The sequence below is a fragment of the Sander lucioperca genome, chromosome 11, assembly GCF_008315115.2.
Source record: "Sander lucioperca isolate FBNREF2018 chromosome 11, SLUC_FBN_1.2, whole genome shotgun sequence".
In the NCBI taxonomy this organism is placed as follows: domain Eukaryota; kingdom Metazoa; phylum Chordata; class Actinopteri; order Perciformes; family Percidae; genus Sander; species Sander lucioperca.
In genome coordinates this window covers 22,656,057-22,674,811 of record NC_050183.1, presented here as the reverse complement: position 1 = coordinate 22,674,811, position 18,755 = coordinate 22,656,057, and the positions used below count along the sequence as shown (strand labels likewise).

At 42.2% G+C, this 18,755-nt stretch overlaps 1 protein-coding gene across 2 annotated transcripts; it reads right to left on the bottom strand.

Annotated features, from left to right (window-relative positions):
- Positions 1–1,053: 1,053 nt before the first annotated feature.
- Positions 1,054–18,398, bottom strand: ttc22 (tetratricopeptide repeat domain 22). Of its 2 annotated transcripts, none has more exons than XM_031283819.2 (9): positions 18,276–18,398; positions 5,312–5,600; positions 4,622–4,922; positions 3,691–3,746; positions 3,497–3,612; positions 3,256–3,374; positions 2,820–2,981; positions 2,285–2,437; positions 1,054–2,199 (listed from the first exon to the last, which is right to left on the bottom strand). In XM_031283819.2, exons 2-9 carry the CDS (start codon positions 5,572–5,574, stop codon positions 1,663–1,665), a joined length of 1,707 nt encoding a protein of 568 aa, XP_031139679.1. In that variant the 5' UTR covers positions 5,575–5,600; positions 18,276–18,398; the 3' UTR covers positions 1,054–1,662. The 2 variants fall into 2 exon arrangements, with proteins under 2 accessions (XP_031139679.1, XP_031139678.1); XM_031283818.2 differs by lacking the exon at positions 18,276–18,398 and adding an exon at positions 5,684–5,770.
- Positions 18,399–18,755: the final 357 nt, after the last annotated feature.

The following is an 18,755-nucleotide window of genomic DNA, read 5'->3' as shown; positions in this document are numbered from 1 at the left end:
AGGACTTCTGCAATTCCTTGGTTGTAGAAAAATACATTCCATGACATGACGTTTTCATGTGTTTCATTTGAAATATTTCTCCATTGGCACAGTTTTCCAAAGCAAAATATTTCAATAACTTCTATACCCTGAAAAGAGGAATAAGGTTCAACATATAAAATATGACTGGAGACACCTACATTCATGTCAAGTTAAAAAATATCCTCTGGTGGTATAAGGTATGTGGTGACCCACCTGCATATACTTTTGCAGCAGAGAAATTTATTTTTGACATAAAATCAGTGTTTTACGGGTGTCATACCTTGATTCTATATTTCTGTCTAATGGCAATCCTGAATAACAAGGCTACGAAAGGCACAGCAAACAGAGGTATCCCAGCAATTTCTTTTACAGACTATCAAAGAGATACGTCACCCCGTGTATTGTTGTGATTGGTCGTAGTGTTATCCAATTGCGTGCAGTGTGATTTTCAAACGCATGCTTGGTGCTGCCCCTCGAGTTGGGCCATTTTCATTACTCAATGCCAGACCCTTAATCTTTCGGATTTGGGTCTGGATTTCCAGGCTATCAAAGAGATATGTTGTACCTAGATTAGAACATGCACAATGCAATGATGTAACATATGTAGATCAGTTACATAGCTTGCTAACAATACAGCCATGTAAAATGTTGGCTCTTCCACAAAAAAATATCTGCATTAATGACCCAATATCATTTTAGGATGGTTTGAGGTGAAAATGCCAGAACAGGACTTTGATAGAATGTTTTCTTTCATCTTGCAGCCATCTTTTGTTACTTAAAATATAAGTGTAGAGAATAAATAAAGATCCATGGAAATAACCCCAGCTCTCTCTGTATTTGTTTTTGTGTTTAGAGGAAGACATCCCATCATTATACATTAATTCTGCAGTTGTGGCTGAGGTGACTGCGAGAGCCAAAGCATATCCATACTCAAACCATTCAGTGGCTCCTGTTGTTCTGTATCAAATTATTCCAGTTTTTAATTTAATTTGTCAAATGACTTTAGACCAAGACCAAATACTACATGACAAGTGATTCAAAAACTAGTCTTATATTCATAGCCAAAAACAGAACCTTTCATGAACCAGGCAAAACCTAATGGTGTATACCCCTATCTGCTGGTCAACAGTGGTAGAGCATTGAAATATCCCCAATCAAAGAGAGGTAGCGTGACATGATTTAAATATTACTATGCAGCAATAACTACTTGTGTCATTTCGACAGCCACTGTAGAAGAGCCAACAGGGCATCCTTTCCACAGCCATATCATTATTAATACATACAACCACTCTTTTTTTCAATTCAGCAATGCTCTCAAAGGCCGTGGTCATCTCATTTTACACAGAAACTCAAAGATTTCTAAGATATTTTGCATTGCAAAGCAAGCTTGAAAGGAATATCCTTGTGTGCTTAAACACTGTAACTGTAGGTTTCTCTGTAGATCTAACCTTTCTAAAAGTTGTCCCTTAAAAAAACAAAAACATGCAAGTTAATAATAGAAGAATCACAGTTTTAAAAAATACAGTACACCGCTGCCGTTCATTTTTGTCTGTGAAATGCTGTCAAGAAGTTAATTAATTACTGCATGTCTGTTCTGGTTAGGTCATGCACCTGTATGTCTACTAAAGTCACATATTTGCTTCATGTACAGGAGAAAGATCGAGCCATTGGTCTCTTCTTAACCAGCTGTTTAGGCACCACTGTTTCCAGAAGCCTCCTCACTAGGCCCAGTCTGCCTGTCCTGATCAGAGCCCTGGATAACTCTGTGACCTCTGCTGTGTTCGTCCTGTAAAGGCACCTCAGCTCAGACTTCACAATGTCCTCAGGGTACCTCTCCTCAGCCTTTTGCACCCACAGCTCCAGCTGGGTGGTGGCTAAGCTTGGGTCAGGGCCTCCCTGCATGAACAGTTTCAAGAGTGCCTGTAGGAGGCAGCACAGGGCTGTGGTGTCTGTGCTCCCTGGTCTCTCTAACTCCACAGCCAATTTGAAGCAGTCTGCAGCGTTCTGCTCCTCCCCCTTCAGCAGGAGGCAGCGTCCTCTGAGCACGTGGAGTTCCGGCAAGCTATCACCCAGCTCAAATTGTAGGGCATGGGACAGACTCACCATCGCACTGTTCACTGCTCCCTCATCCACCAAGAGACTCTCCTGGAGTGCATCTACACCCATGTAGTAGTACACCTAAAGGGACAGACATAGATTTAAAAAAAACCCTATTGCTGTAGAAAATCACTATATATTGCCCATTAGTAGTTTGTGTTGTTACCTGTGCCATCTCCAGGTGAGTCCGCAGACATGGACGTACAGTCAGGACCTTGTCCAAGTCTTTTCTGGCCTCAGTTAGTTTCTGTCGGTCTGGGATTCCACCATGACCATGTTTAGCCTTCTCTAGGTCCCTGGCGTAGAGCATCATATTGATCTAAAAGGAAAACGTCCAGTACCAGTCAAAACTTTGGACACGCTTTCTCATTCAGTTGAATAGGAGTGGCATGTCCTAACTTTTGACTGGTACTGTACATGAAAAACTTGCACTATAGACCTTTCTGTTTATCAAATGTATAGAAATGATCACTTTATGCAATAGGAGTATAAACTTAACTTTTCCCCCATAAACTAAATACAAATACAGTGCACAAATAACCATTTATAGTTAACACCAGCTCAGTACGAATATGTGAATGCTGTGCATCTTTCAGACAGTTTAAATGAATGCAAATTCTCAAGCATTAAAGGGATTTCAAATGGTAATTGACTGAGTTTTGCCAGCTTGATTTTGGCGCTGACTTGACCGGCTGCAGTACCTTGGCGCGGGTGCAGTATGCCTGCCAGTTGAGCTCTGGGTCTGGGAGCACGTTTAGGGCCATGTTGCAGATCCCTGTGGCCATCTCATGTTTGCCCAACAGAAAGAAGACCTTTGCCAGGAGGTTCAGGGTGAATGCGTCATCACTGGCCAGGTTTATGGCCTGAGGACACAGACAGTTATATTGTATGTTATGGTGAAAATATGGAAATATTAATAAATTAAATGAAATCTCTTGACCTTATTATTAAAACAGATCTATTTCTGTAAATGTGTGTTTTTCAATTTGAAACAGGTTGTTGGTGGGGATAGACACAATGCAGAAGTTCATTCAAATGGGGTAAAAAGGTGACAGGTATTAAAAAAAGCTATGTTTAAAAAAAAGAAAAAATACCAGTGTAGGTGTGGACTAGGCCTACATGTGTGAGTTAACTTACAGTTCCATAGCAGGATAGTGGATCAGAGGCTGAGTAGCCACAGTCATGTATAGACATGGGCACAGTGGTGAACTCTTCCTTCCTCTCCAACATGATGCCAACGTAACACCAGGCAAGAGCTGAGGGGAGAGCTTCGAATCAGTTTTTTTTCCCCAGGTTTTACTTAGCTGCACTACTCTAATGCCTCTAAATGTACAACATATGTATTCATAGAGAAACAATAATTTAGAAACATATTTACCTTTGTGTTGTGGTTTCTCAGATTCTAGTGTTTCTTTGAGAAGCTTCAGTCCCTTATTGTAGTGAGGGAGTCTGGAGTATTCAGAGTCCTCTTTGGTTTTTACTATTTGGTCCAGTCTGCAGGGAGAAAATGACTTAATACACATTACACATCAAGTGGTGTAGTGGTTATCGTGTGATAATGTTGTTTTGTACCTTATATAGATGGTTGCCATTTTAAAAGACCAGCTTCGTTTTTCCTCTACTGGTAGCTGAAAAACAACAAATATGCTTTACTAATAGTCATAAAATGACATTTGTTGTGCAGGAATACATATTTAAGTCTTCAGGTACATGTCCTGTGTAGCATTGTTTAGTTTAGTTTTATATCCATGTCATTGTAAGCTAAGTTTCATATTCATTCATAAATCTTCTGAGCATCTTGCTATGCGGTGAGGATCCCAAATGCGTGCCACTATATTAAATTAGAGAAAATAAGATGTACATTTAGGGGCTACTCAAACACGTTTTCTTAGATAAGGGGGCCTTTGCTCTCTTACTTGAGAAAATGTAACTTTTCGACCATACCTGACTAAGACTACGACATCATATTTGTTTACACAAGCCTACTGCACATACGTAGTGACTCATTAACGACTGGTGTATGACTCTGGGTGAATATTCCGCCATAGGTTATTTCTAATTCTTACCTCTGTACCACTGTGCTGTTATTGTGTTTTATTTAAAAAAAAAAAAAAAAAGATATTTAGTATTAAGTGTTTTTATTACAGCTTAACCATCTAACGGCAACTTAAACCCATGTAATCAAGTTTTCTTCTAATGATGTACATGCACTGAAAACAATAAACAGATGTTTGAAAAATAAAAATAAAAATTGTCTGAGCACAGCCACATCCTATTACTTCAGTAAAAATTTGCAGGTGAAATGAGTCATAGAAGAGAAATTAATCATATATATCTAAGGATTACCAACACTACATGGATGGAATACCAACCAATGAAATGTTGGAAGGTTATGAGTCATTGTTTCAATGCTCCTCCTTACATTTACAATTTACATGTTAATCCTAAAATACAATAAAAAAACATTTGCAAATTTTTTTTAGTATTACTGTATGTATCTCACCAGCTGACCCCCATAGTCCAGGGCTCTGTTGTATAGTGTCAATGCTGCCGTCAGTCTGTCTCTCAGGTCGTCCTCACTGTCCATCTCCACATCGTAGGGATAAACGTAAGCCTGCTCAGCCAGGCAGCGGGCCGCCAGGAGCCTGGTCTCTTCCTGAGAGGCCTCTCCACCGTCTAAGCCCATAAGGTAGGAAACTTTCTCCACACACTCGCCTGCATCCAACTCTCTCCCCAGCTTGTCGTACACGTAGCCCAGGTTGGCCCAGGCATTGAGGTTCCCAGGGTCTTCTTTACAGATGCTTCTGAAAGGCCAAGAGACAGAGAGATGGTATGTTTGTTATGCAGCTTCCTGCAATTGTGGCCCAGCCATTCTAAATCTGTCAACTAGTGTGTAAGATTACTGTGAGTTTATGGTCTTGATTTTTGTTTTTTACTATAGTTGGCAGACGGTCAGGTTGTGCTTTTGTGCTGCCTTTTCCACTGCTGTGAAGGTCCTCCATGTGGTGGTTATTGGTCAGCTCACAGAGTTTAAGTACTGTATATATAGTAAGACACATTTCAACCTGTGTGGTGTTTCAATTGTAAAGAATGCTACGACATTTTAAAAACACACACTAGTCGAGATCTCTTGCTTAATGAATATTTGAAATATTCTGCCTTTATAAATTAATAAATGACAGTGTATCCTCACCTGAATATTTCTTCAGCTGTGTCCAAGTGTTCCAGGTGAAAAGCCAGCAGACCCAGCAGATTTCGAACAGCGTACTGTAGATATCCAGCTTCAACCTCTAGCTCGCCTCGCAGGCTCTCCTGTTTTAGGTAAGTGTCCCTGAGTCTCAGCTTCACAGGCCCAACGGGATCACAGTTAAGGTTGAGGTCCAGGTGGAAGTGGCCGGGGATGTAGTCCATGTCCTCCATGAGAGACTCAATGTCCTCTTTGCTGTCTGCCTCCATGGCCTTCTGCTCCTTCTCTCCACCGGCTGTTTAAAAAAGACAATAAATACAATAAGAAATACTGCTTTCTTATATTTTATATTACCTACGATTCTGCGCAAGAAAATACCTTGTCCTCCTCAGCCTACAGTTGAATCTATTATCTAGCGACAGAATTCACCCACCCACTCTTGACACACAGGTGCAAACAGGTCAAACAGGTTAGGCTTGGGAGTGACTATAGGGAGTGGAACAGCTAGTGTAAGGGCAAAATAGTGTATAACTATGGATACATATTCTACCCACATTTTTTATTGTATCAACTCCCTTTTTTGATTATCATCCATAAATTCAGAAATCTTAGTAATCATCTCTTTTAATTTTTTTTTTCTCCAAAAAGAGATTGTATCACAAGGTTTGCTCTTTGTCGCATTTTTCTTATTTGGCTCTTCAACAAAAGCACCAACTGCCATTCCTTGAAGTCCATTCTGACAGTATGATATTATTTATGTCTTGTAAAAAAAATGGTTTTTTAAGTCTTGTTTGGGAATGATTGATGATTGAAGATTCAGTTACTCTCTGTCCCTACCTGTGTCAGCTGTTGGCAACAGAAGAATGTGAACCATCAGGAACAATGCGACTGGGGAAACACTGGAGGAAACTCAATGAAACTTCTGTTAGCTACTACTTTAATCAATGACATTCCAGTTAATTATAAAAAATAAGTTAATTACAAATAAGTTCTGCACATATTAATAGGTATATATCGTATATCGTATGCAGTATATCTTTAAATATTCTTAACTATCCCCTACTACTTTATTATTTATATTGTTATTATTTACCCCGATACAGGTACATTACTCTGCGCTTTACTGCTTTTTACACTTCTGGTTGGATGATAAACTGCATTTTGTTGTCTCAGTACTTGCACGCAATGACAATAAAGCTCAACTTAATCTAATCTACTCTAAACTAATAAAAAAAAGCATGCAGCTGTATGATGAGCTGTTGACCAAACATGTAAATACCTAACGGAGATATGCAGATCCTCTGCAAAAAACTTTAACAAAAGCAAACATTGACTGTGAATCCTCACTATCCTGCAAGTGACAATGCTATCTTGGTAAAACCAGATAACACACATGATACACACGTTTTTGTTTTAGAATGGTTTTGCATACAAATCCAAACTCTTCCACCAGAGGGTAAACTTGGATTTTAATAAAACATTCTAACAAGAAGGACAGGGTGTTAAGTATTTTAAACCGACTAGCACATGCCATGTCTCTATGGGCTTACAGACCCACATCAAAAGTGGTACCCAGGCAAGTGCAAGCTCTCTAACAACACAGGGAAAAGCTCCAAAGAGCCTCAGCACATAAGACTGTTAGAGAGATAATTCAAAGAGAGATCAGCAATCCTCTGACAGCTGGTGTACAATATTAGCCATAGATAGGAACAAATCAATAACAAAAAAGTAAAGGAGGATTATACTGTATAATAAGTGCAATTTACAGGACCAATATAAAATATGTTCAAATTGGTGAGACCCAGGAAGAACTGTTATGTCATATCCAAAATCCAGAAAAGTTAAATACTCAGGTGGCCGGGTTGGTTCAGTGGTAGAGCAGGCGCACATATACTGAGAGGTTTATGCCTCGATGCAGAGGTCCAGGGTTCGAATCCGACCTGTGACGATTTCCTGCATGTCTTCCCCCTTTCTCACCTAGCTGTCCTGTCAAATTAAATGTGGAAAAAGCCCAAAACATAATCTTAAAAAAAGAGTTAAATACTCAATACAAGTTGTCTACTACTTCCCTGAAAAGTCCATTCTCAGTGTGCACACGGAAGGTTTTAAGTTTCCACATCACACTTGTGTAAGATGCATACTGGGCTGTATTTGGCTTTCAAACTAGTCACAAATTCCTGTTCATTCAAACAAGTCTTAAACTGACAATTGAAACCTGTACATACATCATTCTGCATAGTCAAGGTCTAACAAAAATGTAAGTAATAACAAGGACAACTCTTGTTTTGAGTGGAGGGGGACTTCAAAAGTCAGAATCAGAAAGGGTTTTATTGCCAAGTACGTTTTTTAACGCATACAAGGAATTTGTTTTGGTGTTGTTGGTGCACGTCACACATTCTCTAGATGGAATATTAAACAATATAAGTATAGGTATAAACAATATAAGTATAAGTATATGTACACAGTATGTATTAAATTAAATTAAAAATAAAGATAGAAATAAAAAAATAAATAAAGAGCAAAGAGCATTACAGCAGAGAGAGAGAACAGTGGCATGAAGAGCCAGGGGTGGAGAGTCAGGGTGGTTTCCGGGCCTTGTTAATAAGGCTAGTGGCGGAGGGGAAAAAGCTGTTCATGTGACGCGAGGTTTTGGTGCTGATGGACCTCAGCCTCCTGCCAGAGGGGAGTGTCTCAAAGAGTTTGTGTCTGGGGTGGGAGGGATCGGCCACAATCTTTCCAGCACGCTTCAGAGTCCTGGTGATGTATAGTTCCTGGAGCAGCAGCAGATTGCAGCCAATCACCTTCTCTGCAGACCGAATGACACTGATGTTCAGCTCCCACTTAAGGTTTTGGGAGATGGTAGTTCCCAGGAAGGGGAAAGACTCCACAGTGTCAATTGTGGAGCCACAGAGGGTGATGGGGGCAGGTGGGGCTGGGTTCTTCCTGAAGTCCACAACCATCTCCACTGTCTTTAGAGCATTGAGCTCTAGATTGTTTTGATTGCACCAGGTCACCAGGTGGTCAGCCTCCCACCTGTAGGAGGACTCGTCTCCATCAGAGATGAGTCCGATGAGGGAGGTGTCGTCCGCAAACTTCAGAAGCTTGACGGACTAGTGACTGGAGGTGCAGCTGTTGGTGTACAGGGAGAAGAGCAGAGGAGAAAGAAGATAGCTGTTCATCACAGTCCTGAGTACGACGAGGGCACAGGTTGGAGGGATAGGGGCAGGAGAGTGATGTTAGTTCAATCAAATAGTTACTCAAAGATGGAGGAGGTCCAGGCTTTCTGAACAGTTCAGAAAACAACAGCAGTCCTGTCTGAAAAGGAAGGAGTTTGCATGAACGGATCACAACTAGCAGCAGTGACCATCAGCACATAGGTCACAAGAGGAGTTTTAAGAAATTTGATATTCAAGGTTTTTTGCATGATTTGTTTGCATGTGACTGGGATAAACTTTTTTTAATACCCAATGTGAACTCTGCATGGCAGTATTTCCATACATTATTTTTAAAGGTCATGAATAAGCATGCACCAATCAAGAAATTTAAAGTGAAGGGCCGCGATAATCCTTGGTTCACTGATGAACTGTCTGAGCTTTTTCATGAAAGCTTTCAGCTTGGGCCAGAGCTAGAAAAACTGACCAAGAAAAGGACTGGGTGGCTTTTAGAGCCCTGAGAAATAGATGTACAGCCCTGGTTCGCAAGGCAAAATCTGAGTTTTATCTTAATTAAACAACAAGAAATCTAAATAACCCAACTAAGTTTTGGAAAACCATCAAGTCGTTGTCCCCCACACAATCATCTAATGGTTTCCCAAACCAACTAACAATAAATGAAAGGCAAATAACCGATAGAACAGACATGGTAAATTTCTTTAACAAGCATTTTGTATCAGCTGGATCTATATTCATTGGATTTTCTGATCAAAATCTTTTAAACGTATGTCACTCAAGGGGAGACTATAGTCCTAGTTTCAATTTTACGCCTATTACGAGTCATGAGGTATTAATGGCCCTGAAAAAACTGGATACTCGTAAATCTGCAGGGCCTGATGAGATTGAGCCCATATTTTTAATTTTTGCAGCAGAAATCATTGCTGACCCATTGACTCATATTTTAAACATATCACTGTAACATAATATTGTTCCTGAAGATTGGAAATCTGCTCTGGTTTTACCAATGTTGAAAGGTGGTGACCCATTTAAATTGGACAATTACCGTCCAATTTCTAAATTATCAGTGATAGCTAAGATTTTGGAATCTATCGTCAGTGAACACTTAAAACAGTTCCTGGTTAGTAATAATATTATAATATATAATATAAAATATATAATAATATATCTCTTTTTCAGTCTGGCTTTAGAAAAAAATCATAGTACTGCCACCGCTACTATGAAAGTACTTAATGACATAATCAGTGCTCTAGATGATTGTAAATCATGTGCTGCATTATTTATTGATTTAACAAAAGCCTTTGATACAGTCAATCATGCTATCTTATTATCACTGTTGGCTTGCATTGGCCTCTCTGATACTGCTATAGGTTGGGTCAGTAGCTATTTAAATAACAGATGTCAACATGTACTTCTAAATGACTACATGTCTGAGAAACTTACTGTTAACTCTGGTGTACCACAGGGCTCTATTCTGGGGCCCTTGCTGTTTACAGTATATATTAATAACCTCAGTGAAAATGTTATGAATGCAAATATACACTTATATGCTGATGATACTATTATCTATTGTTCTGCAAACTCACCTGCTGAAGCAATTTTAAAGCTACAAAAAGCATTTGAAAATATTCAGCTCAATCTACATGCATTAAAGTTAGTTCTTAATGATCAGAAAACTAAATACATGTTTTTTTCTAGAACTCGTAAGCCTGGACCTTCCCTGCCTTAGCTCCACACATTACAGGGCAGGCCAATATAATTAGTTTGCTCATACAAATACCTGGGATTTGTATTGGAGGAAGACATGTCTTTTAAGTTGCATATTGAACAGTTACTCACTAAATTGAAATTAAAGCTGGGTTTTTACTTCAGAAACAGTTCTTGCTTCACACAGAAAATCAAGAAAAAGCTGATTGAATCTACCTTTTTGCCAGTTTTAGACTATAAAGATGTGTTTTACAGACACTCCACAAAGAACGCATGCAAAGCACTCTACCCATCACTGTGTATTATATGAAATGGTGTGTTGTAAGTAGATACATACTGTATGATGTTCCACAAACTAAAACAGAGTTTGGCAAAACTGCTTTTAGCTACAATGCTCCAACTTCATGGAATGACTTGTAAAATCAGCTAAAACTGCAGGTTTTTATTTCACATACTGAATTCAAGTCCTCCATCCATCCATCTTCGTCCGCTTATCCGGTGTTGGGTCGCGGGGGGAGCAGCTCCAGCAGGGGACCCCACACTTCCCTTTCCCGAGCCACATTAACCAGCTCTGACTGGGGGATCCCGAGGCGTTCCCAGGCCAGGTTGGAGATATAATCCCTCCACCTAGTCCTGGGTCTTCCCCAAGGCCTCCTCCCAGCTGGACGTGCCTGGAACACCTCCCTAGGGAGGCGCCCAGGGGGCATCCTTAACAGATGCCCAAACCACCACAACTGGCTCCTTTCGACGCAAAGGAGCAGCGGCTCTACTCCAAGCTCCTCACGGATGACTGAGCTTCTTACCCTATCTCTAAGGGAGACGCCAGCCACCCTCCTGAGGAAACCCATTTCGGCCGCTTGTACCCTGGATCTCGTTTTTTCGGTCATGACCCAGCCTTCATGACCATAGGTGAGGGTAGGAATGAAAACTGACCGGTAGATCGAGAGCTTTGCCTTCTGGCACGTCACAACGGTGCGATAAATTGAATTGAATTCACACTCGGCTGCGAACCGATCCAGTGAGTGCTGAAGGTCACAGGCCGATGATGCCATCAGGACCACATCATCCGCAAAAAGCAGCGATGAGATCCCCAGCCCACCGAACTGCAACCCCTCTCCACCCCGACTACGCCTCGATATCCTGTCCATAAATATTACAAACAGGATTGGTGACAAAGCGCAGCCCTGGCGGAGGCCAACCCTCATCTGAAACGAGTCCGACTTACTGCCGAGAACCCAGACACAGCTCTCGCTTTGGTCGTACAGAGATTGGATGGCCCTGAGAAGAGACCCCCTCACCCCATACTCCCGCAGCACCTCCCACAGTATCTCCCGGGGACCCGGTCATACGCCTTCTCCAAATCCACGAAACACACATAGACCAGTTGGGCATACTCCCAGGCTCCCTCCAGGATCCTTGCGAGAGTAAAGATCTGGTCCATTGTTCCACGACCAGGACAGAATCCACATTGTTCCTCTTCAATCTGAGGTTCGACTATCGGCCGAACCCTCCTTTCCAGCACCTTGCAGTAGACTTTACCTGGGAGGCTGAGAAGTGTGATACCCCTGTAATTGGCACACACCCTCTGGTCCCCCCTTTTGAAAAGGGGGACCACCACCCCGGTCTGCCACTCCTTAGGCACCGTCCCAGACTTCCACGCAATGTTGAAGAGGCGTGTCAACCAAGACAGCCCCTCCACACCCAGAGCCTTGAGCATTTCTGGACGGATCTCATCAATCCCAGGGGCTTTGCCACTGTGGAGTTGTTTGACTACATCAGTGACTTCCGCCTGGGAAATTGACAGCAATCCCCCATCATCCTCCAGGTCTGCCTCTAATATAGAGGGCGTATTAGTCGGATTCAGGAGTTCCTCAAAGTGCTCCTTCCACTGCCCTATTACCTCCTCAGTCGAGGTCAACAGCGTCCCATCCTTACTCTACACAGCTTGGATGGTTCCCCGCTTCCCCCTCCTGAGGTGGTGAACGGTTTTCCAGAAGCACCTTGGTGCCAACTGAAAGTCCTCCAAACTTCTCCCACACCCGCTGCTTTGCCTCTTTCACGGCAGAGGCTGCAGCCCTTCGGGCCCTTCGGTACCTTGCAACTGCCTCCGGAGTCCTCTGGGATAACATATCCCGGAAAGACTCCTTCTTCAGTCGGCTTCCCTGACCACCGGTGTCCACCACGGTGTTCGTGGGTTACCGCCCCTTGAGGCACCTAAGACCCTAAGACCACAGCTCCTCGCCGCAGCTTCAGCAATGGAAACTTTGAACATTGTCCACTCGGGTTCAATGCCCCCAGCCTCCACAGGGATGCACGAAAAGCTCCGCCGGAGGTGTGAGTTGAAAGTCTGTCGGACAGGGGCCTCCTCCAGACGTTCCCAATTTACCCGCACTCCCCGTTTGGGCTTACCAGGTCACAGCTCTGCCCCTCTCTTCACCCGAGTGTCCAAAACATATGGCCTCAGATCAGATGAAACGATTATAAAATCGATCATTGACCTTTGGCCTAGGGTGCTCTGGTACCAAGTACACTTATGAGCATCCCTATGTTCGAACATGGTGTTCGTTATAGACAATCCATGACTAGCACAGAAGTCCAACAACAAACAACCACTCTGGTTTAGATCAGGGAGGCCGTTCCTCCCAATCACGCCTCTCCATGTGTCTCCATGATTGCCCACGTGCGCGTTGACGTCCCCCAGCAGGACTATGGAGTCCCCCACTGGAGCCCCATGCAGGACTCCATTCAAGGTCTCCAAGAAGGCCGAATACTCCGAACTCTTGTTTGGTGCATATGCACAAACAACAGTCAGAGTTTTCCCCCCCACAACCCGCAGGCATAGGGAGGCGACCCTCTCGTCTACCGGGGTAAACTCCAACGTAGTGGCGCTCAGCCGGGGGCTTGTGAGTATCCCCACACCCGCCCGGCGCCTCACACCCTGGGCAACTCCGGAGAAGAAAAGAGTCCAACCCCTATCCAGGAGTATGGTTCCAGAACCGAGACTGTGCGTAGAGGTAAGCCCCACCAGATCTAACCGGTAGCGTTCCACCTCCCGCACAAGTTCTGGCTCCTTCCCCCACAGAGAGGTGACATTCCACGTCCCCAGAGCCAGCGTCTGCTGCCCGGGTCTGGTCCGTCGAGCCCCCTGACCTTCACTGCCACCCATGTGGCAGCGCACCCGACCCCAGCGGTTCCTCCCACAGGTGGTGGGCCCATGGGTTGGAGAGATGGATGCCACGTAGCTTTTTCGGGCTGTGCCCGGCCGGGCTCCGTGGCAAACCCGGCCACCAGACGCTCGCTGACGAGCCCTCCATCTGGGCCTGGCTCCAGACGGGGGCCCCGGGCTTCCTCCGGGCAGGGTCACTCCATCTCTACCTCGTTTTTTCATGGGGGTTTTTGAACCATTCTTTGTCTGGCCCCTCACCTGAGACCACTTTGCCTTGGGAGACCCTACCAGGAGCACACAGCTCCAGACAACACAGCCCTCAGGTTCATAGGGACACACAAACCTCTCCACCACGATAAGGTGATGGTTCCCGGAGAGGAATTCAAGTCCTACTTAAATCAAATATATTAACATGTCTGCGCTTGTTTTTAAAATGTGCTGTTTTTATTTCTTATTTATTTTTGCAGTCCATCCCTGTTTGTCTGTTATTTCTTGTCAGCTAAAGTGTATCCTTTATGTTGCTCACTTGTAAAAGAGATTGTAATCTCAGTGTGATTCATTTCCCTGGTAAAATAAAAATAAAATTGAAAAGGAGTACTTTTAATAAACATGCAGGTTTTTAATGTGGTTGAAACTGGATAACCTGGAGCATACCCACACAAATACAGAGAGAATAACCAAACCCACACACAAATGCCTCAGTCAGGTTTGAACAGTGCTGAACCACCTATGTTACCCCTGAAACAGATTCAGAGTTACTGTCAGAGTGTGTTGCATAATGTGTATTTGGTACTGCAGATATGGATCATCGTGGGCAGCCTTTTCGATTTGTACTATGTGGGTGTACAGAAATCTGAAAAGTTTCTCCTCTCGACAACCGTTGCCATGGTGGCCATCGTGGATACCAGGCTGATTGCATGGTAACATAATGGTTACAGATGCTTGTTTGTGTGGTTGTGCACCCTCCGAGCCAAAGACAGAATATACAGCATTTTGCTCATAAAGGCTCCAGTTTAGATGATAGATTTTACATCCAAGCAGCCAGGAGACAAAACAAATGTATTATGGGGAAAGATGTTGACCCCTAATAATCCCTCTATTTTAGCAGTAGGAATCCACTGTAAAGTAGGATTAGGATATGTGTCCCACATACTTCAATCTAACCCCTTGTTAACCTACTTAATTGTTTTGGTGCTTGTCTTAATTTTTGGCACAAAGGACAGTGTATAACTGATGAAGAATAATATACAGACAGTCAGGGATGAGAATGGAAATGCTTCCTGGGTATATTGTGAACAGTATGAACGTAAGCAAAGATGGCAACCTCGCAGCATTAAAGTTCTCTGAAATCCTTCTCTGCAGAGACATTAGATTTACATTGACAGGAGTATAGTAGGGAAATTTGGGGCCCCTCACGAGATTTGACACTAAACACAAAGGATCATAGGATCACAGGAAGCCTTATTAATCCAGACTTCATACCTTCTCTCTAAACTGAGTTCTGCTCTGTTATTAATGCCTTTGATGCATGCACATTCACTATTTTGTATATGTTCCAAAGCATTATTAACAGTGGAAGGACTTAATGATTAAGTATTATATTGTATGTTCTCCATGTCAAACTGAAGACTCAGTAGCTCTTCTGCCATATCACAAAGAGTAAAACAGCCCTAATCCACTTCAGACCCTGAATCCTGCTTTTAAAGTATTGTTATTTAATGCACATGTCCACCCCCGCCCCCCCCTTTTACTGCAGATTCTCCCTTTATCCATTATTCCCCTGAGACACACTTGTACATGTAATTAGTGTTATAGCTGAAAGCCCTCTGCCTTTCTAAGCCACCTCATCACTTTATTTCCATTCTTAGTCAGCTTCTCTCTGGCAGCTTGAGTGAGTGTGTGTAGTAAAAAGCAACTCTTCAGCTCTCCAGAAGCCTTCTCTGAATGCAGATCACACAACTGAATGTCTCTTTGTACTGTCCCAATGTGTAATAGTTGTATATGTTAGCCCATAACATCTTTAGGAAATCTAAGCAGAGCAAATTTCCCAAAAATTGAGAGTATTGATATTCCTTTTCATGATTTGTTTCATCTGTAATCTGTCAGCCTTATTAACAAGGCCCCGGACCCCCACTGACATTGGCTCTAAACCCCACCACCCATAGTCACTAACACTTTGCATTAACCACCTACATCCTGGACTATACACCAGCCAGTTACTACTATACTATATATTTTTGCACATTCTGTACTAAACCACTCAGCCCCTTTCTTCTTATGTTAAACAACTATTTTGTATATTTGTTTCTGTATTTATTTTTTATTTCATATTAATGATCACTTTGTTTGTTTATGTATGCACCAACCACCAAGGCAAATTCCTTAACTGTTACTTACTTGGCAATAAATCCTTTTCTAATTCTGACCTCTTTTTCACATACTTCTATTCCATCATGCGTAGGAATTGGGACGTTAAAGACCTTGTTTGCCATGTGTATTTGTTAGCACATGGATAAAACAATCTCCAGATAGCTATAGATTTGTTAGCAAATTTTAAAATGCTTTTTCTCCTAAACCATAAAAAAAATATCAGGGGGGAAAGAATTACCAGACACCCTATTTAATTTCCTAACTGACAACATATAATCTCTATTGCCCCAAACTATTGCCAAAACAATACGTCAGCCTACCAGTCTCATAACTGTGAGCTTTCAACCTGATGAATTATGGCAGCCACTGTGCTCATGGTTCCACATGAGGAGGTCCAGGCCTGTTGAGAAAACAATTGCCTGGACTGAGTCTGGGTAGGCTGGGATAGAGCCTTCATTAAGAGCCACATATGGTGTAAGTGTGTGTAGGCTCTGTGTATTTAGAGTAATGTGATAGTCTTTAGTAACACAGACATCTGTCATACTTCAATACACTTTTTAGACTCCCCACAGGGACTCTGCTGCAGCTAAACAGCTTCTTAGTGACATTTTTAGCTTTAAATTGAGTGTTGGTAAAAGATTTAATACTGCATGGATATACTTGCTTTACAGTACAGAATGGATGGAACTATATAGCCTGTTTATGCTGGGGCTGGTTTTTGTGCCAAAGACTGTTTTGGTGTAAAACTAAACTGATGTAGGCTACAAAGAAATGACACGTTTTTTTTTAATTTAATAATATATATGTGCGCAGACAGTTTATTTAATGGTCTAAACATAGGTCAGACTTTTATAGTTCATAGGTAGCCAGATGTTGAGAGAGCCTGGCAAGTATGTTAGTGATGACAGCAGTGGCGTTTTTAGGTGGGAAAAGAATGGTGCACAAGTTGACATAATGTGCTTTATCACATTTCCTACCGTTTAACACAGGTGATAATCCAACTGGGCTCATACCTGTTCTAGTCAACTCCTCCGTTAATATGCACTGTCACACTGGGTAATGTTGTTAAGCCCAATTTCGCCACCTTGTCCTGCTGCTTTCATGTTTGGTAATCTCAGAAAGATGCTTGAGATCCTGAAAGCCCATTTTTGCCCACCTTTCCTTCCAAACACTCTTTTCTGACAAGCTAACAGTTAGCCATTTTGTATTGGAGAACAACTCCACATTATATGTGATTATTTTTAAGCAGAGGTTTGCTATAACAACAACCCGCAGCTGGTGTGCACCGAGGTGTTTAATCTCACGTTTTTCTTCAAATGGCAGCAGACTTTTAAATTTGTGCTGTAGACCATAATCCACATCCTTCATGTTTTTTTTGTTTTTTTTTACCGCAGCCGACTACGAGCCAATGACAACAACTGTACTTGGTCCAATCAAATCGCAGCGCGGCAACAGGCGAGGCATCAAATTTGTGCGGTTTTGAGCATGCGTATACTATACTATACAGTATGTGCAGCTCTCCACACATTGCAGCCTCTTGAGCCAAGCACATTTAAAACACAACTATTATATCAGCCACTAAGCTTAAGTTGTAGGATCAATAACATCAGAAACCAATATGTTATTAATTTCTTAGGTGGGCTAAGTACCACTAAAACCACACTTTATAAAGTAGCATAATAGGCTACATTAGCAAAAAGTATCATCAAGTTACATTTACTCATGTACCATACTTTTGTTTTGAGGTACTTGAGTAATTAAATTTCCTGCAACTTTGTACCTTTACTTCAGTAGGTCTACATTTCAGAAGGATTTTTAGGCCTACTTTTTACTCGAGTCCACTACATGCTTGGTACTTCCTATGGGTACTTCAAGTAGGCTAGCTAGTCGACATTTTGATGCTATTTCATTTAGTCTACTAAACTAAAATGTTGAATGCTGGCCTTTTAGCCTACTCGTAACTTAGGCTACACAATTTCTACTTTTACTTATAAGTACATGATCTGCCCAGTAAGCACACATAGGCTACGTCGCCACTACATATGCAAAAGATCACTTTATCTGCAATTGATCATTCTGGGTCATTCTGAAGCATCGTTTAATGAGCATCTGGATGTCTTATTATGATGGAAATCTATACATCGCAGCAACGTATTAACTATGTCGGTTAGATGTATTACAAGTTCCTCAGTTCGCGGGTCATTTGGAAGCATCGTCTAATGAGCGTCTGGATGTCTTTACTTTACACACACTGTTGATGTGATGGACAGTGAATCTGAATTCTGCCCAGCAACATATAGCTTTTAATTTGTTATAGTGTGCTATTTTCTATAATAATTTGAACTTGTGTAAATTGTCTTTGAGTAGGCCTACCCTGAAAAGCGCTAATAATAAGTAGGGCTACTTACACCACTGTGTAGGCTACAAGTAGCCTACCTTGCTTTTGTGCTAAAGTAGGCCTAGGCTACTCGAGTAAATGTAGGCTACTTAGTTACATTCCACCACTGTTCAGTTCAGACAGGAGAATTTTTATTTTGGTAATCAACAATATTCTTACGTGTTCCTTTATGCGTATTTTATTTTGAAAGTCGTATCGGAAGCTCTACGATGTTATTGCAGCTGACTTGACAGTCTGGGGTCTCCTCCTCTCCCACTCTGCGGCTGCTGGTTGCTGTCATGCAGGTGGAATCTGCGCAATGTAGCTCAGCGTAGGAATCTCCAACCCTACCAGACACATCAGCGGCCTGCAACGCTCATACACCGGGCACTGCACACCGGAGATCAGGCTGTATTTACCGCTGTGGAGGAAGCACTTACTACGAAACGGGAAATAAACAGAGAATTAGAAGATTTTCTTTCTGCTTTCACTTGATGATGATCAGTTTGTTTAAATATACCAGCATTATTATTTTGACACGAGATGACAATACAGCTAAATTAAGAATTTCTCTAAGCATTATTCTGCTGGAATAACCACAGGGTTGTGTTGATGCTGAGGTTGTTTTTCTCTCCTGGCGCAGTCTAACTCAGCTGGAGT

Coding starts and splice junctions, on each gene's coding strand:
- ttc22 (XM_031283819.2), bottom strand. CDS start 5,574: ATGGAGGCAGACAGCAAAGAGGACATTGAGTCTCTCATGGAGGACATG. Junction 3,613..3,690: donor ATGGCAACCATCTATATAAG/GTACAAAACAAC, acceptor TTCTCCCTGCAG/ACTGGACCAAATAGTAAAAA. Junction 2,982..3,255: donor CACTATCCTGCTATGGAACT/GTAAGTTAACTC, acceptor CTGTGTCCTCAG/GCCATAAACCTGGCCAGTGA.